Source organism: Etheostoma cragini, chromosome 6 (assembly GCF_013103735.1).
Source record: "Etheostoma cragini isolate CJK2018 chromosome 6, CSU_Ecrag_1.0, whole genome shotgun sequence".
NCBI lineage: Eukaryota > Metazoa > Chordata > Actinopteri > Perciformes > Percidae > Etheostoma > Etheostoma cragini.
The window spans coordinates 10,892,748-10,913,915 of record NC_048412.1 but is presented as its reverse complement, the minus strand read 5'-3'; the positions used below and the strand labels follow the sequence as shown (position 1 = coordinate 10,913,915).

The window sequence follows — 21,168 nt, the reverse complement described above, 5'->3', positions numbered from 1 at the left end:
TGTGCAATTTAAACATGACAGACTGCAGTTGGGGGAGAAAAGTAAAGAAAGGGGGATGAGCACAGAGCGAGACAGAGGGGCGAGGAAGAAAGATAGATGACATCTAAGGACTACTGTAATGCTAATGTGATCTGAATACAGTCATGCTAGTCAATTGCACCCCCTACTGCTCAAACAATTATACTGCATTCTCACAGTGTAATGTAGTCACGCATATTTAAACTGTGTGTGTGTGTGTGTGTGTGTGTGTGTGTGTGTGTGTGTGTGTGTGTGTGTGTGTGTGTGTGTGTATGCTTGTAATCTATATATCTATGTGTGCGTGTTTTTTCAAGGTGCTGGACTGGATAGAAAACCATGGAGAGGCCTTCCTCAGTAAACACACTGGTGTTGGGAAGTCTTTACACAGAGCCCGGGCTCTGCAGAAGAGACACGAAGACTTTGAGGAGGTTGCACAGGTAAGTTCTAGGTCCAAAGTGTTAACGCAAAAGCAAATCTTGATCTTGTGACATACTTTTTAAAAAACATGCTTGTCTGAAGGCTGCATTCCAGTTTGGAAACTTGACCTCAAATCTTAAGTAAAGTCATTTGTTAAAGGTCCCATGACATGGTGCTTTTTGGATGCTTTTATATTGACCTTAGTGGTTCCTTAATACCATATCTGGTTCCTTAATACCATATCTGGAATCAAAATTCAGCCTTGATGCAGAATTACAGCCACAACAGCCATGTATTTGAAAGCCATGATGTCTCTCTCTCATTCGTGGGCCAAATTCTCTGGGCGGGCAAAGCAGGGAAAAGGGGAGTAAACCTTGGCCCTTATGACTTCATAAGGGGCAAGATTCCAGATTGGCTCATCTGACATTTAATTTTCTCAAAGGCAGAGCAGGATAGCCAGTGCTCGGTTTACACCTATCACCATGTCTAACCACTGGGGGACCATAGGCAGGCTGGGGGAATGCATGTTGATGTTAAAAAAACTCATAAAGTGAAATTTTCATGAAATTGGACCTTTAAAAGACAGACATTTTTATTAAATAAATCTAGATTTGACGTTGCTGTATTGTCCTAGGCCCTTACAAAGCTACAAAGATTTAAGCTCTTAGAAGCTAAAGAGCAGTTAGCCTTACCAGTCAAGTGCATGTGATACTGTACTCTCATAAATGTACTTCTTGTTAACGTCTTAGAACACCTACACCAATGCTGACAAATTGCTGGAGGCAGCAGAGCAGCTGGCTCAGACCGGAGAGTGTGACCCAGAGGAAATTTACCAGGCTGCCCACCAGCTAGAAGATCGCATACAGGACTTTGTGCGACGTGTTGAGCAGCGTAAAGTCCTCCTGGACATGTCTGTTGCCTTCCACACACACGTCAAAGAGGTGTGTTTCTCCTCTCCTCTCCTCTATTCACTTTCTCTCATCTCACCCCTAAAGAGCCCAATTTACCACACTAATTTGACTCCATTGTTTTGTCCAAAGCTAAAGCTTATGCTACTAATACTTTATGGAAACACTGTAAAGGTAGACGGTTGTTCATTTATTGATCACATTCCAGCTTTTTATTATATGTAGGAATAACTGTGAACACTTGTCATATCTTTGTCCACCATTAACAACTGACTCATTAGTCATATTTTTCTGATGCCTTTCATATTCCACGGTAATATTCGGCACGTGTTCCAAGCATGTCTGCCTCAATCTGCCTTCCCCTTCACTGTGATAATGACAGTGATGCCTCTAATGTCTCTTATTATATTTTAACCTTATTCCTTAAAAAATAAATAAAGAACATGCAAACTAAATGTGTGCTGTGTGTATGCAGTACTAATCACTGCACAACTCCCACAATGTAATTCCTCACACAGTGTTATGAAAGACATACACTGCACATCTTTGACTGTCAAAATTAACCTCTCTACACTGACATAGCACTGTAATCGGCATGTGTTAACACTACATTCTGTTTACCCAAACTCATAGAGCCAGTCAGCGGCATGGTGTTATTAATGAAGCTGGTCTTTAGTGTCCATATGGACTAATCTTCTTCATCCCATCTGTCAGCTCGCACTGATGCAGGTCTTTCTGTGTGTGTGAGTGTTGTGTTTATGTTATGAGTGTGTGTGTGTGTGTGTGTGTGTGTGTGTGTGCAGGCATGACTGTTTCCAACTCTCCATCATCTCTTCTAATTCTGTGGGAACCTTTGGATGCAGTCCAGCATGTTAGAAGGAAAAAGAGAGTACATTGCTAGATAGGGAATTCATCTGCACTGATATTCTTTAAATACAAAGATGAAGTCACTCCACTCCAAAAATGCGTTTTGTCTTTTTTTTATAAATCTACATTGGTGACAACAAAGAAAGGGGCAACCTACTATGCGTGACTCACTGTTAGAAAATGTCCCTAAGAGTGTATATTGCTCCTTCTACCAAACACTGAAAATGAGTTAAATTTTAGCCTAATCTAAAATTAGGCTATAATAAAAAATATTTTGTGATAGCAAAAACTAACCACTTAGCTTACTCATATATATTTTTCTCTTCTCTTTAGAGGTGTGTACACTAAGTGATGCTGCATTTTAACTGGCTTGCCTTTACTGTCAATCCCTCTTAGCTATGGACGTGGTTGGAGGAGCTTCAGAAGGAACTGCTGGATGATGTGTATGCAGAGTCGGTGGAAGCAGTGCAGGACCTGATCAAGCGTTTCGGCCAGCAGCAGCAGACCACCCTACAGGCTACTGTCAATGTCATCAAGGAGGGAGAAGACCTCATACAGCAGCTCAGGTGACAATTATTAATACATGCTACACTAATGTGTGCATACTTTAATATATAACATACACCATAGGGTAAGCCGCACTCACGCAACTAATTGACACATACAAACACACTCAAGTTTTATCCAGAATAGGTCAAAGTGACACCGATACAACGGCATTCCTGTATCACTGAAAATAAAAACTTGTGTAATACCAAAGCTAAGGAATGCTAAGCCTGATTTGATATTTTGGCAATCATATTTTAGTGAGACGAAAGTAAAATAAATACTTAAGCTAAGGAGAAGGGACAGAGGGATTTTCCTGAACAGAATAAGTAAACTGAGCAAAGGAGAAGAAGATTCAGTTTTCTTTTACTTCCTCAGAAAAGTCTCCGCAAAAACTGGGCACCCCATCTCTGACCACAAATACACTGCGCCTTTTAAATCCTTTGCATTTGACCTATCTCCACAGAGACTCGGCCATCTCAAGCAACAAGACTCCTCACAACAGCTCCATGGCCCACATTGAGAGTGTGCTGCAGCAACTGGACGAGGCCCAGGGACAGATGGAGGAACTGTTTCAAGAAAGGAAGATCAAGCTGGAGCTCTTCCTCCAGCTCCGCATCTTTGAGAGAGACGCCATTGACGTAAGTAGGAGGGAGTTGGAGGCTCTGTAAATTATGAATAATTATCTTTGCTTTATCCTGCAATGTTCAGGCAGAAGTGGGAGTGAGTAGATGAAATAGTTCAGTAGAAGATGGGGTTTGAGGGTTGCAGATGGTTAAGAGAGCAAGTAAGGGGTGATAGTGGATGAAGCATATGGCCTTGCATATGCAGTACTGTGTACAATGTGAGGGGAAAGTAATTGGGAAAAGAGATTTACTAATGACCAAGAAAAACATCAGAAGTGGACCAGAATTTATAAACTTACATACAGGAAGAAGGTGTTGAATGAAAGGGAGAAATGTACGTGTAAAGCAAAGCACAAATGTGTGTTTGGTTTATGAAAAAAAGAGTTTAGGTGAAAATTGCAGGGAATGTCACTAGTTGAGAAAAAGAGATTGAGAAATATTTTTGTTTTTATGTCTCATTTACTTAGTAGTTTTTTTCTTAAATGCAATAAGTGTCAAGGCACACACTGGGAAAGCAAAATGACTGTGACTCTGAGCTCATGGACCATTACACAGTAAAAGAGCTTGGTTGAATTCACAGCGATGCTCTCAAAAAAAGTATTTAGTTCCACTTGATGCATCTCATCCACTGACTTATTCCAATTTTGTTTCCCCTTCCCCAACCAGCAAATGGCTGCATTGTATCCGCTAATTCCTTAACGTCCCACTGAGAGAGTGAATGCTTTTCTCAGCTGGTGCTTAGATGTGATAACTGCTCTTTTAAAATATCGTTTTTTATAGTTACTCATGACGTTTACTGTAGCATGGCTGTCAAATCAGATTTGTTGAACCACATTGTGTTGACAGATGAATTACACTCATCCAATTTGATAGGAAATACAGGAATTTATTCATGAGAATGGTAAAAAGGTGTGTGGAAAGTTAGCGTTTGTTTTTTTCACGGCAGCAGCATGGCTCTAGGGATGGCAGTGTTGGCGTGTAAGTATATCATGTAAAATATTTTTATTTCTGCTGGATGGCACAATGTTTAGTGAGATTCTTGGTTACCAGACATTGAATTCTAGTGTTCTCTTGCCTTTTCCACTAAAGCCACCAGGATGTTCTCATTTGTGTTTATGAGTGAGGTTTTGCCAACAAATCTAACAGGAACATCCACATGCCCCTAAGAATGAATTTTAGGTACTTTGATGATCTCTTGACTTTTCCTCATGCAACATAATCAGCTAACAATTTTTGTCAAATACCGTTGTTTATAACTGTACAACTAATGACGTTCCCATCAGCTGTAGTTTTTTTTAGCGCTAATTTGCAAATGTTAACATGCTAACAGACTAAACTAAAGTGTGGTAACATTTAGCAAAACACCTACTTTGGTTTTACAGCCTCACAGAGCCGTTTGCATTGCTATAGACTCATGTTTCATGATATGGATTTAAATGCACAATATCCATGTCAGAATTTTTGGTTTAATGTAATCCCTGCTAAACCGCATTTTACAGGCGTAATTAAAGGCTAAGCCAATTTTGTGTGTAAATTATCAGATGTTTATGAGATATTATTTATTTTTTTCTTAATAATGAGAAACTCTTGCTTTACCTTTTCCTGCTATTGTCAGTTGGACTTTCTAGACACAGACTAAACTAAGATGTGGTAACACAAAAAAAACCCATCATCTGCAAATTGTGCCTGCCAGTGTGACAGCATTTGGTGTTTTGTTACTTGGCTGTTTATAAATTAATTCTCCTCCTCTGAATACAAGTTTGGTGGTTGGTTTCAAGTCATTTGTGTCTGTATGTAAAGTCCAAAAGAACAGATAAGTCTTGCATGAGTCCTGCTTGTCAAGTCAGGGAATGCTTGTTGAACACTAAAGTAAGCCCATAGACAGATGATTAATATGACACAGTGCTCAAGCATGAAGATGGGTGGAGAAGGCATTTGTCTTCTTCCACTCCCTGTCCACACACACACACACACACACACACACACACACTCCCACCTGAGTGTGTGTTTGAGGTAAAGGCATGGATTGAGGTGAGACATACACTTGTCTCACAATGCTTTCTTCTTGGACGATGAGTTCTGAATCAGTTCAGACCACAGAGGAAAAAAAGAATTGGTCAAAGGGGAGACTTATGTCCTACGTTAGTTAGTGTCCGCTGTGTTGGTAGCTGAGGGAGATGGTCTTTTTGCACGCAGAGGGCGTTTTACTCAACTGCATGAGGAGAAGAGAGCAGAGTGCAAATGATTCCTTGGTAAGTTTCCACTTTGTGGCATGATTTGTAAAATAACAATAGTGGTTAGAATGGTTGTTATTTTATTCCGCCATAAAAGGTTTGATAAGATTACTCTGTGTGCTAGCAAAGAAAGTCATGTTTCTATACAGAGGAGATTTTATAGCAGGGCAATTTCTGTAAATCCAAATTCAAGTCAAGCATGCTTTTCTACGTGAACAGAGAATAGTGCTCTTTATTGCAAAAGAGGTTTACTTTTCTTTTTGGATGGACATAATTAAAAGCCACATCACCTCTTTTTCCTTTTGGGCATTTTTGGTTTTATTCATTTTGTGTTTAAATGAAGTTTTATGCCCACTGTTGTCCCACACACTGGGACTTTCTCCGTGCAATCACCATAGACAGGTTCCAAGAGAATAATTGTTCCCTGTAAAACTGTAGCTTAGTGACAGCTGGTAAGAGGTAAACCTGAGAATAAGTACTGATAGCTACTCGGTTTTCTGTGGCTCAGAATTCATTGTCCGTATCATGAGAATTAGAGCTTTCAACGTTTATCCTACTCAAAGAAAAGAAGTGTAAGAGAGAAATGGACTCACTGTTCCTAAAAGTAGAACTGTATTTACTGAGTACAGTTTTTACTGTACACTTAAAACTACATTTTCTGTTTGTGTTTATTCTGTCCTACCTCTTAGGAGCAGTTGGCAGCTATTCCCTGGTTTTGCCTAAATTTGCATATGACAAATAGTATAATAATTAACTTAGCCTGCAAGTTTACCATTTTATATACTGTTGCTGCGCAATGAATCAAACCTCTATTTGTAGCAGTCTTGGTATTCTAACATACATTAACAGGATTGTATTAGTTCTAGCAAAGTGAAGTACCTGATAGCACAAAAATAGCACGGCCTGAGAGGATCAGGTTCTCATACAGGTTTTCACTTTTGTGTTTGGAATCTTCTTACTTAGCCATTGCTTTTCTATCTGAACTTTTTCAAGATTACAGACACGCAAACACCAATGCTCCTCTGTCCCTCTTTACATCTCTCCAACTGTTTATTTCTGTCCCACATTGAAACACACTGGAATTTCCTTTTCTAACTCCATTCACTTACTTTTTTGGTCTTTTTAAGATAGCAGGTTCTGAATTGAAGAGGAACAGCTGAATTTAGGATAGACACTGCGTTCAAAACGTTTTAAACCACGTCACTGAAGTAGTTGAGAGCATGAATGTAGACATTTCATCAGTTTTGTCTTTCGTGAATTATGTTATGGACAAAGTACTGTACATGTCAATCTCAAATGTGCAAATCTTACATTAAGATAAGCTTTCACCCCACACTAGATCCCAAATAAAGGCCATTGGTTCAGTCTTTTAGAACACATACTGTAAAGTCCTAAATAGAGCCTTGGAAAAACAAGGAGTTGAATACATTTTGTGTACTTGAAGAATAGGCTCACATGATTTTCTGTTCTTATATCATATTATCCATACAAAAAAGACACAATACACTCGTGCCAATGTGCAATAATGCTCTAACTAACAAATGAACTATCCGATCTAACTTTCTTAATGTAACTTCTTCTTCGTTCTCAACGTTGCTTTTAATAAAATATAACACCTCCTGTAGATTTCACACAGTAAATGCCTTCCAGGATAGGGAGTTCACAGCAGCACTCAGCAGTGGCAGCCTTAATTATGTCAAACAGAAAATCTGAAATAAGGATTATTATATGTACTGTATTTGCATGACAGCTATAATAAAAGATACTTTCACAAAAAGGGGAAATTGTAATGAAAATCTGTTTCTAGCAACAGTCTGTCTTGATAACAGATTCTCTCTTTAGATAAAGTAAATAAAGCCTTGCTACTATTTGACAATTTAACGTAACTCCAAATACCCCAGGGCAGTATGTGACTAAATTCTAAAATTATGTGTAGACTAGTAGACCTCCTTTAAAAAAGAAAGAAAAGAAAAACATTGATAGGCAGAGCTAGAAGGTGCCAGGATCAAGGTGCCCCTGGTATCATGATTCAGTCTGCGGGGGCAGTCAGAGACAAGCACTGACATCTCAGTACATCTGCTCTATCAGCCATGCATCACCAGTGGAATATGTTAGCTGTTATTATGCCAGTCAACTTAAGTGATGGGTTGCAGCAAATAAACCGCCTGAATTGGTATACAGAAATTCTCCTAATCATAACATTATATGGATTATGGAATGTATTTTTCTGCAGTCTAATGTTTGCATCATGAAACCTTCTCCTGGGTTCACATTCAGTCAAGGACCTTTGTCACACATTATTCCATGTAATCATTCCCTCCCTCCATTTTCCCTTTTGACTGCCAAATAAAGTCAATTATCAGAATCCGGATCAGAATACTGTATTGATCCCCTCAGAGAAATAATTTATTCGCAGTTGCTCACAGTTGCATTCAAGGTAAAAAATAAGAGTAAGAAAAGAGCAAGTGTAAAAAGTAAATAAAGTAACATAGCTGCAATAAGAAATAATTAAAAATGTCAAGTAAATTAGATTAAGTTACGAGTAAAATTAGATTAAAAAAGAGATGGTTTCAAATGGATTGTGCAAATTCTGTTGTAGTGCAGTGTCGAAGTAAATACAGTACAGACATAAATAAGTGCACTGAGTATAAGTAACAGCAGTTGATAAATAAATAACACCTTTGTACATGTAGCTGATAAATTATGCAGTTGTGCAAGCAAAATACTTTTTAACTAGAAATGTGTTTTTGTAATTGTGTTAATACTCTACTACATGAAGGATTAAAATGTAATTGTACCTCACCAATTTATCTGAGTTAACCCTTCTTCTTCCCCTTTTCCCCTCTCAGATCATCTCAGACCTGGAGTCATGGAATGAGGAACTGTCCCAGCAGATGAGTGACTTTGACACAGAGGACCTGACGCTTGCTGAGCAGAGGCTACAGCACCATGCAGACAAAGCACTTACTATGAACAACCTCACCTTTGACGTCATCCATCAGGGACAAGAGTTGCTGCAGTATGTCACAGAAGTCCAGGCATCTGGTGAGTGAGGAATCACAAACAGTAAACAACAGTAACACATTTTTTCATGATCCTGACCTGTTTAGGACACAGTTCTCACATGTTTAAGACCAATCTGGTGGAACTTTACATTCAGGTGAAATCTAGACCTAATTTAAAAGTCTGTTTCTATAGTCAGCCAGCTACTCTGCTACTGCTATCTACATGGCTACCTTAATGGCATAGCTTCCTCTGTATCTTGTCACAACCAAGGCCAGCCTTTCTGCTACTGAAGCATCATGATTTACACACACTGCAGGAATAAAATCTGAGTACAGATTATGTCAGTGCTAAATTTGTCATCAAACAATTGTGCTGAAATGGCTTTCAGGCATTGTTTAGTCAGCTTTCACAAGATAAGCATTTCACAGCTTGCATGGCTTTATGTTATTAAATATGAAAACTGTCTATGCCATTTATGAAAAAAATGTAAATCTAAATCTGAAGCTACCCTGCTGTTGCTATTCTATAGATGCAGGTAATACATAGACCATTAATTAGATGTCATACCTCTCCTTGTAATTCCACATTGAGTATGTGGATTCACCATATACGTAGCAGAGATGTGTGCAGAACTGCTAAATACCTCTTTACTCAATGCCCATGTACCCTTGTCAGTAACAGTAAGTGATTATTAAGTAAAAAAAGAAACTACAAAAGGTAGATTGTTATTTTTAACGTAGTGAAAATGTCTACTGAGTGCAGGTGTGGAGCTGTTATGTGACAGAGATGTGGACATGGCAACACGTGTCCAGGACCTGCTGGAGTTTCTCCATGAGAAGCAGCAGGAGTTGGACCTGGCTGCAGAGCAGCACAGGAGACATCTGGAGCAGTGTGTCCAATTAAGGCATCTCCAGGCTGAAGTCAAACAGGTACGTACAAGAAAGAAAGGACAAGAGAGTTTAACAAGGATAGACAATGACACAGCAAGCACTGATTGGAAGGTCTAGGTGGGATATTCAAAAGAACTCTAAAAAACAAATGATGAACCTACTGATGTAGGCTTTTTACTCATGAAAGAATTACCCCTGTATGAAACTCAGTCTGTTTTTGTAAACAGCTGAAACATATACTTTTATTGTATAGATGATTAACACATGTTGGAAGTGGAAATAGAGCTCATACTGTATATGTGCTCCTATATGACTGCTCACGTGTGCTGTATTTAAGAAGTAAACACACCCAAGGCTGCAAATCCTAATGCCGAGGTCAAACCGACATGTGGAAAGCCATTCAGAAAACTTATTGCTACATCCTAGCATGAGATTACAACAGAGTGTGTTGAAGTGCTAAAAGGCTACAGTATGTTCTGTCTGCACATGACCATGGGTAGATGACTCACCATGTCAACAATCTCTCTGGCTCCTCTTTCTTTCTGTTTCTCTGTCTGTATTTCTAACTATCTGTATATATTATTACTATTTGTATTATATATAAAATAATACCCGGAGAAAACTCCAGCAAAACATTTCAGCAGACGCACTGCTGCATTGTATTGACTGAACCGATCTGACAGTAAGACGACACTGTGATGCTGGTGTTATTTATACTCATCTATCCACAGAGATGCAGTGCTATTTATGCAGCTAAGGACTGTTACAGGGATCAATGCGTGTCTGCGCAGCTAATAGTGATTTATAAATCAGAATCTTAAACTGTGGCCTTTAAGATAGTGAATACTTTTAAACGACTTCTGGGACACATTAAAGACTACAGTAAAAGTGTTTTTAAATGGACTTCTGAGATTACAGTGTAAAATGCAGAACAACTGCTTTCGCCTAACACATACTGCACTACAAGCTGGGAAATTACTGCACCATTTTAGACTATGGTAGATTATGGTTGGACACAACCTAATCTGGTAATTGTAGCCTGTATATTTCTGCTTCTGATTTATTTATAAATATAGCCTTTCAATCCTGGCCAGAGAGGCACTACAGCTGCTATAGTGTGTTGCTTCTTTCTTTAGCTTCAAATGTCCCACACCAATAGAATTTTTCTAGTTAGCACTGCTTTCTGTGTGTCATTATGAAATGCCACAGTTTATGAATAGGGGTTATGGATATAGCAACAAAGATATAATCACTCTAAGTACACTAAAGTGCCGTCAGATGTAATTGTATGATGAAATATTGGAATACATTATGTAAATCCTATGGTATGCCATAACATACTAATGAATCATATATGTACTTATTATTACAGCTGTTTTTCATGCATAATGTCATGCGTAGACACCGCTGCTCTGATATTCAGCAGCAAACACTCATACCTGTCCTGCCTCGGGGCAAAGCAAGTACAATGGAAACTTAGGCTCTGTTGAAATTGCTGAAAAACAAAGAGGCTGAATTGTGTTGCATCATCACTTTTATAGCCAAGCTTCAGTTGCAGTTCTGCCCATCACCCACACAGCAGGTGTGCTTGCTGAGTCAGAGAGAGAGAGAGAGAGGTGTCTTTGACCGATTGTGCTTTACATGTCCTTTGGCTAGAACTAGGCCAACAAACTATGTGCAAATGGGATTTTGTGTTCGTCTGTGTGTGTGACAGAGGGTGGGTCTGTGTAGCTGAAGACATTATATACAAAGACGAGAGGTTACACCTTTTTAAAGTGATTGGTCCATTTTTGACTTTAATTAAATTTTTTAAGATGTCTTCATAGCAAAAGTAATACAAATAATTAAAATATAATAAACATCAAGAGTAAATTACAAAAGTATTTGTGTATCTGTGCATGTGCTGTGTGTGCTTTAGGTGCTGGGTTGGATCCGTAATGGCGAGTCCATGCTGAACGCTGGTCTGATCACAGCCAGTTCCTTACAAGAAGCCGAACAGCTTCAGAAGGAACATGAACAATTCCAACATGCAATAGAGGTAAAATAAAAAATGTATACATAACTTTTCTCTTTGTGCTCTCTTTTCACCTTCTCTGTTCACAGAGAACCTAGAAGCAACATGTGGATGTCCATGTGCTTTGTACTCTCAGTTGTATCATTCTTTTTTTCTCAGACATATCCTAATCCCTATTTTCCTCTTCTTCCCATTTATCCTTTTTCTTCATTAATTTCTTTAACCTCCATTTTTCATCTACCTTTTCCCTTCATCTTTTCCCACTTCTGCATCTTCTCTGCTCCGTTGCCCTTCATCCTTCAACCTTTCTAAAACTCACCTCCGGCATCTCCAACACCTTCCCTTCTCATCACAAGTCACACATGAAATGGAATTATAAATAACGAATACCTCTACCTCTCTTTATTCCCTCTCTGCCTACTTTTCCTCTTTTCATTTCTGTCTTGGCTACTGATTATGCATGGTGCATTTCCTTTGAACTCTATCGGGCCTGGCTTATTTTAATGCAGGCTGTGTTTATGATTATTGCTGATGTGGGACTTGAATTTTAACAAGCAATGCCATAACTGTAGTACCTGAAACCCGCATGGCTCCAGTGTGGTGAGTAAATATTAAGTACCCCGCAGGTGCTGCAGACATTACCAAAGATGGCGAGTAACCCTTCATTCTTCCTTTATCTCCTTCTCCAGTCCAGCAAGAGCAAAAGCCTTATTCTCAGGCTTTCTGTTATGCCACAGAAATCCTCAGATACTGTCGTTTTTTACTTCCCTATCTAATTTCCTCTCCAGAATGCTCACTCCAGGGCAATCTTTATGACACAGCTATAATCAGACGCTACTTTTATTTATTTAGCCTTTCCTCTGTTGCTCCCCAGTCTTCAACTTTCTACCAAACTGCCCTACAGGATCCAACAGGGTGCTGGGGCTATATTTTCAAAACAATCATCGTGATATAGAGATTCATATAACTCTTTATTTCATTGTTTTTTTAATCTCACCCTGATGCAGAAAACCCATCAAAGCGCGCTGCAGGTACAGCAGAAGGCTGAGGCCTTACTCCAGGCAAACCATTATGACATGGATATGATCAGAGACTGTGCAGAGAAGGTATTGCTCTCTCAGCTTTTCATACATCTCTAAATGGAAACATGAATACTAATGTTGGAAGCATTGTTGCTATTTTAAAGCTGCAAGTTTTAAATTGATTGATTTATTATATATATATTATTTTGTTGTTATTTTCTGTTATACTATTTAATTTGTATATTTCTGTTTGTCAGTGATGTAACTATTGAGAGCTGTTAAACTGTGTTGCATTGTTGAAAATAATGCAAAGATGTATTCTATTCTATTGTTTCACTTGAAGGTGGCAGACCACTGGCAGCAGCTGATGCTCAAGATGGAGGACCGACTTAAGCTGGTTAATGCTTCTGTGGCCTTCTACAAGACCTCTGAACAGGTACTTGTTGTTGTGCATGCGCGCGTGTGTGTGCGTGTGTGATAATCTTGAACATAGGTGGGTTCGGGCAAAAATTACAATAAATGGAAACTACACTCTCCTTTGTGAACATCATTAGACTTAAGAAGCCAAAGTATAACTAAAACATTGTATAGTTGGGAAGTATAGTTTGACAGGTTGCATGACAGACTGGAACAGGATAAGCTCAGTGTTTCACTGTACAGAGGTTTCAGGTGCTGTATCATCTATGTTTCAGGTGTGCAGTGTGTTAGAAAGCCTGGAGCAGGAGTATAAGAGAGAAGAGGACTGGTGTGGTGGTGCTGATAAACTGGGCCCAAACAGTGATTCAGACCACGTCACCCCCATGATCAGCAAACATCTGGAGCAGAAAGAGGCCTTCCTCAAGGTAGGAAATGCGTTATTTGTATTTCTATTAAAGAAAAGACAAATCACTTGTTATTTGTGTGACTCTAAGGTAAGTTTCACTATTCAGAAGGATATTATTATTGAACCTGTAAGTGACATTTTGTTCTCATTCTGCACACTTGCAGGCCTGTACATTAGCCAGGCGTAATGCTGATGTCTTCTTGAAGTACCTGCACAGGAACAGTGTCAACATGCCCGGCATGTTGTCCCACGTTAAAGCTCCAGAAACTCAGGTTAAGAGTAAGTAGCTATCTCTTTTGTATTTAAAATGTAACAATTAGGTAATACATTTTTTTTTTATCCACAGTTTTTTTTTTTAATTTATTCACAGAATTATAAATTCAGGTTTAATGTATATTGTCCTGTTTAATTCTGACGTACAGTAATAAGCCTTTTGATTAATATATATTGTGTGCTTGTGTTGTATGATCAGATATCTTGAACGAGTTGCTGCAGAGAGAGAACAGAGTGCTCCACTTCTGGACCATGAGGAAGCGGAGGCTGGATCAGTGCCAGCAATATGTAGTGTTTGAACGCAGCGCCAAACAGGTGTGTTCTTATGTTTATGTGTGCACTTGCAAAAAGCCTGATTTGGAGAAAATGCTAAGCAAATGGGTACATTGTATCAGTCAGTTTACAGACAGAATAAGTAGAAACAAGCCTCATTCCTGTTAGTGACTGGATTCTGTTTGTAAAAATCAGCTAACTGTCTCAGTTAGCATGCATACTCTTTTTAAATCAAGCAGATATTTTCCTTGGTAATGATACATTTCAAATATACTGGAAATTATATAAAGCTGGCAGACAGTTGCAACAATAACAGTCTTGAAGACGGCTATCATTATGTGGCCTAGTAAATTTAGTCTCCAACCCTTGATTTTTACTCCTCAGGCAGTACTGAACATTTCCGCCACAGACATTTGTATTGTAAAGTTTTTCTGTGTTAAAGAAGAATATGATAATGGATAAAGGGAAAAAAACACTCATTTTTTCTCTGGCAAACAAGTCTCCAATCAGCTATTGTTCAAAGATACAAGATACCTTTGAGATGGACAGAGTTTGGATATACCTGTTTTCAGTAGCACATCACAGACTGAGCTGACATGTCCAGTGTTTTATTTAAACATGACTTTGACAGTTGGAAAGTCTTTATTTTCAAGAAGCCAAAGCAAATTAGAATCCGTGGGATTTAAGGTCTCTGCCCTTGTGTTTAGGTCTAACACTGTTTATATACAGACACATTGCTCCCTCTTGTGGTGTTTGGATAGCACAACACAGGCACACAGCAATGCGCTTAGCCCATAAAATCAGATGACATCATAGATGTTTCTAGGACATGGCTATTCTAGGGTGACAAAAGTATTATCCCCACGGCCCAAATGCTTTCTGGTCTCACAGTTTGACTGGGCCAGTTCTGCCACTGCTGGTCAAGGCCTGCAGGCCCAGTTATAAAGTACTCACAAAAGAATAGAAACTACTGTAAGTAGGACCTTTGGAAACTGAATGCTATAAATGTTAAATTTTTAAAAGGTGGTAACGGATTGTTAAACATCTAATTCCTGTATCATATTGTTTTCTCAAAAAAAATTAAATGTCACTTTTCCTAATCCTGAATTACCATGAATGTGATCGGAATGTAAAAGGGATTTGTAAAGTTAAACTGTACAGTGGAAAATGCTATGCATTTCAAACCCTGATCTGTTCAAAGTTTAACAAATGTCCTACTAGATAGGAGAGTATGAGGGGGAGGATGATGAGTTTAAGTATACAAAATACACATTGTAATTTAATTGTAGTTTTACAAGTTTCAAGTGTACCTATTTGTAAGTCTTTAGATTTGTGTTAAATTGTATAAATGTACTCACTTGTGATTGGTTGTGTTCTCAGGCTCTGGAGTGGATTCATGACACTGGGGAGTTTTACCTGTCCACACACAAATCCACCGGCTCCAGCATTCACCACACACAGGAGCTGCTAAAAGAGCACGAAGACTTCCAGATCACAGCAAAGGTGTGTTTTTGTGTGTGTGTATGTTTATGTCTGTGTGTCTGTGTGTGTCTGTGTGTGTTTATGATTATTTTTTGGGATCTATTACTGTGTAGAAGAAGCTGGGAATGATGGCGACTGAACACTTGTATTTTCTGTACCTGTTGATCTTCTCGTTGTGTTGAGTTGTGTGTATCTGCACAGTCCTGCGCTCCTCTGTGAGGCCCATTCCCAGGGCAGCGTATTGTCCCGTGTCCTCATTGCTGTGTCACTGTTATTGTGTTAGAGAAAAAGCTATTGTGTCCATTAAGCAACACACTGATTGCTAACTCCCTCCCTCCCTCTCTTTTTCTCTCTACCTTTCCTTCACCGGCACTGTCTCTCTGCGGCCACCTCTCTTTTCTCTCTATCCCCTCCCTAAATGTCTCTCTATTGACAGCAAACCAAAGAGCGAGTAAAGCTGTTGATCCAGCTGGCGGATGGGTTTTGTGACAAGGGCCATGCCCATGCCCTGGAAATAAAGAAATGGGTGTCCTCAGTGGACAAGCGCTACAGGGACTTCTCTCTCCGCATGGACAAATACCGAACCTGCCTGGAAACTGCACTTGGCATTTCTTCAGACTCCAACAAGGCTGTGAGTGCACACTATTGATACAAATACCAATATCATCTCTGTCCTTCCTAATGTTTCATTTTTTACAAACTCTATTTATTTGCTTTATCCTAAACCTTGAATTGGTCCTCTATAAGAAAAGACCATAGAGAGTTACAGATGCTGATAAAGTCCATGTCTGGCACAGGTTTTAGTAAGAATGATATAGTCTTGGCCTCTAGCCTTTCTATGATGGTGATATTAAAACAAAATCATGTTTTATGTGATAAATGTAATCCTACAACAGACCCCTGGCTTTAATTGTATTGAATTTTTAAGCGAAGGAGCTTGCAGCAGGTGGTCGGATGTAGATAGATACTGGAGACTGTCAATCACTCATGTCCCTATATAAACTCCATCTCCCAACAGCTCAGTTTAATGACTTGGTGCTAAGAGAAAGCAAATATGTCACACATTGGTGTGTTGACTAGTGAATCACCACCATGCCTGTTATCCGCAGACTAAAAAGACACTGTCTTCTTTTCAGAGTAAAGAGCTGCAACTGGACATCATCCCAGCCAGTGCTCCAGGGTCAGAGGTCAAGTTAAGGGATGCTGCCCATGAACTTAACGAGGAGAAGAGGAAGTCAGCGCGAAGGAAAGAGTAAATGCAACAGATATTTTTCTTGGCACACTCCTGATTGCCACCCGATGTTCAGCATCACAGGTTTCCTACACAGGCCTGGAAAAGTGCCTGGATGAATAATCCAGTAATTTCCTGCAAACATATGAAAGCATATTATTTTTCAGTCTGATTAACATTTTATAGCTGTGGACAGGCTTTCATTTGAAATAGATTTGGTTAATGATAATGTGTAGTTCACTGTCAAATTAACCTGAAAACATGAGCGCATAGCAAACACTGAAATCGTTGAATCCAATCAGGTGTGTAAACAAATGGAGATATAATTTATTTTACAAGTGAGAGGAGGTAGAGTAGTAAGGTCCCTTGTAAGCATTCATCACGAGATGTTTTGGTGTTCCTGCTGTATAGAATATCTTTGTTAATTCAAAGGTTGATTGGGTAAGTAGCTCACGCCCGGCCTCTAAATTACAGTACATAAGTTCACAAGCCATACGTCAGTCATGAGGGAGTTATGATGCATCCACATCATAGTTACTGAGAATGTAGAAACAACAATACAAACAAATGCTGGTTTTTCTTTTCTTTTCTACAGACTAGTCTTCACCACAGGTTTTTTATATTTATTTATGTTTGGTTTAACTACAGCACCTGACCATGTTCATCAATGTCTCCTCTCCGAATGTGCATGTCTTTTCAGATTTATAATGGCTGAGCTGATTCAAACAGAGAAAGCCTACGTCAGAGACCTACGGGAGTGTATGGATGTAAGTATTGGAGCAAAAACACACAGAACCATCAGCATTTACCTACTTTCACAACCTTATTTACATAATTTTCTTTTTTTTTACACAATTAGGTGTTATCTGTCTTTTAGTAAATTGACTGTTGTCAAATGGATCTTAGAAATGTTTGTTTTCATATTTTGTTCTTATGAACATATTTCTTAAAACATATATATATATATATATATATATATATATTGATGATCAGACGCTCTTACATCAGACAAGTTGGTAAAGAGAGATTTCTAGGTATTCATTCATTTTGCTTGTGTGTGTGTGTGTGTGTGTGTGTGTGTGTGTGTGTGTGTGTGTGTGTGTGTGTGTGTGTGTGTGTGTGCAGACATACCTGTGGGAGATGACCAGCGGTGTGGAGGAGATTCCTCCTGGAATTGTCAACAAGGAACACATCATCTTTGGGAACATGCAGGACCTCTATGAGTTTCATCACAAGTCAGTACAGCCGGATCCGCAAGATTCTGTATTCTTTACCATCAACATCTGCTAATTTGGTTTAAGATTATACATTTAAGTTTAAATTTCTTTTTCAGAAGTGGTAAACATACAAAATGTGTTTCTCAGCTTTGGATTGTTCCTCATTTAAAACCTTCTGTCTTTGTACAGTATCTTCCTAAAGGAGTTGGACAAGTATGAGCAACTTCCAGAGGATGTCGGCCATTGTTTTGTGACTTGGGTAAGAGATTTACAAGTTGTGGCTTTTATAGTTTGTATTTTGTTCCTTGGAAAAATCGTTCCGTCTATGTGACTGGCTCCAATTTTGGTTTAAATAACAAAACGTATATATAGTACAATAGACCTATAAAGTATGCATCCAAGGCTCCTGATGATTCGTTAGTAAAGCACTAGTTTTATTTCTCCTGCTCAGGCTGATAAGTTCCAGATGTATGTGAACTACTGTAAGAACAAGCCTGACTCCACTCAGCTCATCCTGGAACATGCTGGACACTACTTTGATGTAAGTAACTACCAATACTGCTTGTTCTATAATAAGCTTAACTAAAATAAGATAAGATAGACTTCATTTATCCCACAATGGAGAAATGTACTTGTCACAGCAGCTCAATCCAGCACAACAAATAACAAAAATACTAGGAAATAGAAGAGAGAGAAGAGAAGCAAATTATAACGGAAATATGTACACTATAAATACTTCTTTTAGTTACAGGTGGGAAGACAATATAAACACGTGGATATACATGCAAATATGAAAAGGCATATTCCAGACGTCATTATTTACATGTGGGGAGAATATGTGTATTGATATACAGATGATTAAACAGATGAATATGAGATGACATATTGCACAGGTTGACGTTAGGATGGACAGAGTAATAAATAAATAATAGTAAAGCGCAAGTGTTGGCCCATGTTATTGTGTTATAAGCTGTGATAATCAAGTCAGAATGAGTGATATTTCATTTATTTTTTCCATTTTGTAATCCAACTCTTAAGCCTTGTCTGTATAGTACATAAGTTAGAATAATAAAGAACGTAGCCTCTGTAAGACATGCCTGTTTTCCTTTTTTGGTTTTAAGGAAATCCAGCAAAGACATCGCCTGGCCAACTCCATCTCCTCTTATCTGATCAAACCAGTCCAGAGAATCACTAAATACCAGCTCCTTCTCAAGGTACAACATGCCTTGAAACAAAAGGAAATGGAAGAATATCTGGGTTGGCTTTACTTTCCATGTGCAGGCAAAACAATGCATACAGTAGGAACTTAATCATGAATGTGTTCTTTTCCTCTTCATTTAAATGTTTGTGTTCTTCTGTTTAAGGAGTTGTTGACATGCTGTGAGGAGGGTAAAGGTGAGATAAAGGATGGTCTAGAAGTCATGCTCAGTGTCCCCAAAAGAGCCAATGATGCCATGCACCTCTCAATGCTAGATGGTGAGTATACACTGAGCAAACCCCCTCACATACACACGCTGTTAATGGAACTCCTATTGCTTTTTGGTAGTCACCTGTACAACTGTTCACCATGTGTGATCTGAGGGTATGATGTTTCAGATTAATTGAACTTTCACTTTGCTTTTGTAAATCTAATCGAGTCACTTACATTTAGCACAAACTACTCAGCACTCAGTCAGCAGTACTTCATTAAACTTATTTCCCTCCATTCCCCACCCACTGACATGTTTGTACATACTGTACAGGGGGTGGCAGTAGCTCAGTCCATAGGGAGTTGGGTTGGGAACCAGAGGGTCACTGGTTCAAATCCCCGTATGGACCCAAAAAATTGGGAGTGTGGATTGGTGGCTGGAGAGATGCCAGTTCACCTCCTGGGCACTGCCAGGTGCCCTTGAGCAAGGCACCGTACCCCCCCCCCCCCCGACCGCTCAGGGCCTGGTTCAACTGGCAGCCCACTCACTCTGACATCTCTCCATGTATAGTGCATGTATAGGTCCTGAGCATGTGTGTGTATTTCAGGCCTGTGTGTGTGAGTACTAACAAAAGTGTGTACACAGAGTGTAGTGCAGTAATTTCCCCACTGGGGACTAATAAACAAATTATCTTATCTTATCTACACACCTGCAAACACCCCTAAATGGCTCTTTTCCTCCTCTGCCTTTACTTCCTCAGGGTTTGATGGTAACATTGACTCCCAGGGAGAGTTGATACTTCAGGAGTCCTTCCAAGTATGGGATCCCAAGACTCTGATCCGGAAGGGTCGCGACCGACACCTCTTCCTCTTTGAGATGTCCCTGGTCCTTAGCAAAGAAGTCAAAGACTCCAACGGGCGCAGCAAGTACCTCTACAAGAGCAAGCTCTTTGTAAGTAATGTACTGTTTGATGTCAATGTAGTTGTAAAATGATGTGTCCTGATAGCAGCTTGTATTGCTCATGTGTTTAGACTCTTCCTCGAGTCTGGTTTTATTGGGTCAAATTAAATTAAAGATATATGAGTTCAAGATTGACCCAAACTTAGACTGAGGGCCATATTTTGCACCTGTCGCAGTGCAGCTCAGTGCAGCACAAAACAAGTGTCTTTGGTAGTTTAAGACCAACGCAGTTGTTAATTTCCCATCCAGTGCCCACTTTGTTAAAATAGCCAATGCACCTCCTCCCAATTTTGCGCCAATGGACGTGCTGGTCTTACTGGGGGGGGGTGTTCAGGTGAATTATTGGCGTAATGCTATCTTGAGGCAACGGGAAGTGATTGCGCCATTGACCAACTAAAACCTGGTCTAAAGTCAGTAATTTAGCATTTCATTGTTATTTTAACAGAAAATTATTAAAATGTGCCTAGGCTTGTGTACGGCGCGCGCACACTATGCTTGTTACACACACACGGAGGCGCAACAGCACACTAACTAAAAATGCTACTCCTAAAAATATGACGGTGCAAATCCGCCATCATTATAGGAAGGCGCCAAGATACAATTACGCCTGGTTTTTAAAGGGATTGGAGATGACACTCTGATTGGTTGATTGCATGTAATGCCCAAAACACACCTATGAATTAATGAAGACACTAAGTATAATCCCTTTCAAACCATGCGCCCGGCGCACGGACCCCTTTTTCCACCGTCAAACTAGCAAAAGTGGATTTGGACACACCCTAAAGGCACCTGTGCCATGCGCTTCACACCGTGCGCTTAGATCGTTAAAATAAGGCCCTGAGTCTGGCTCAAAAGTTTGAACTAAAGACCCGGTTGGTTCAGGATTGATTCTTGGTTTTTGGGACATCAATCAACTGGACAACTGGATGACACCCATTGTTTTTATTTGGGT

The 21,168-nt window shown here is 39.4% G+C and overlaps 1 protein-coding gene and 1 long non-coding RNA gene across 7 annotated transcripts in view; both read left to right on the top strand.

The window, feature by feature from the left end:
- Nucleotides 1-21,168, top strand: part of triob (trio Rho guanine nucleotide exchange factor b) — a 102,622-nt gene that overhangs the window by 53,320 nt on the left and 28,134 nt on the right. For all 6 annotated transcript variants that reach the window (XM_034873173.1, XM_034873175.1, XM_034873176.1 and 3 more), the window contains 22 exons: nucleotides 333-455; nucleotides 1,185-1,376; nucleotides 2,607-2,776; nucleotides 3,223-3,397; nucleotides 8,466-8,661; nucleotides 9,385-9,551; nucleotides 11,431-11,550; nucleotides 12,534-12,632; nucleotides 12,892-12,984; nucleotides 13,241-13,390; nucleotides 13,536-13,650; nucleotides 13,844-13,959; nucleotides 15,298-15,420; nucleotides 15,836-16,030; nucleotides 16,536-16,651; nucleotides 17,331-17,397; nucleotides 17,756-17,865; nucleotides 18,037-18,106; nucleotides 18,299-18,388; nucleotides 18,969-19,061; nucleotides 19,212-19,323; nucleotides 20,017-20,207. In XM_034873173.1, coding sequence (XP_034729064.1) covers nucleotides 333-455; nucleotides 1,185-1,376; nucleotides 2,607-2,776; nucleotides 3,223-3,397; nucleotides 8,466-8,661; nucleotides 9,385-9,551; nucleotides 11,431-11,550; nucleotides 12,534-12,632; nucleotides 12,892-12,984; nucleotides 13,241-13,390; nucleotides 13,536-13,650; nucleotides 13,844-13,959; nucleotides 15,298-15,420; nucleotides 15,836-16,030; nucleotides 16,536-16,651; nucleotides 17,331-17,397; nucleotides 17,756-17,865; nucleotides 18,037-18,106; nucleotides 18,299-18,388; nucleotides 18,969-19,061; nucleotides 19,212-19,323; nucleotides 20,017-20,207 — 2,883 coding nt within the window. The remainder of the gene's footprint in view (nucleotides 1-332; nucleotides 456-1,184; nucleotides 1,377-2,606; nucleotides 2,777-3,222; nucleotides 3,398-8,465; nucleotides 8,662-9,384; nucleotides 9,552-11,430; nucleotides 11,551-12,533; nucleotides 12,633-12,891; nucleotides 12,985-13,240; nucleotides 13,391-13,535; nucleotides 13,651-13,843; nucleotides 13,960-15,297; nucleotides 15,421-15,835; nucleotides 16,031-16,535; nucleotides 16,652-17,330; nucleotides 17,398-17,755; nucleotides 17,866-18,036; nucleotides 18,107-18,298; nucleotides 18,389-18,968; nucleotides 19,062-19,211; nucleotides 19,324-20,016; nucleotides 20,208-21,168) is intronic.
- Nucleotides 20,506-21,054, top strand: LOC117945602. The gene is made up of 2 exons (XR_004656843.1): nucleotides 20,506-20,630; nucleotides 20,846-21,054. It is a non-coding gene; the product is annotated as an uncharacterized LOC117945602 (long non-coding RNA).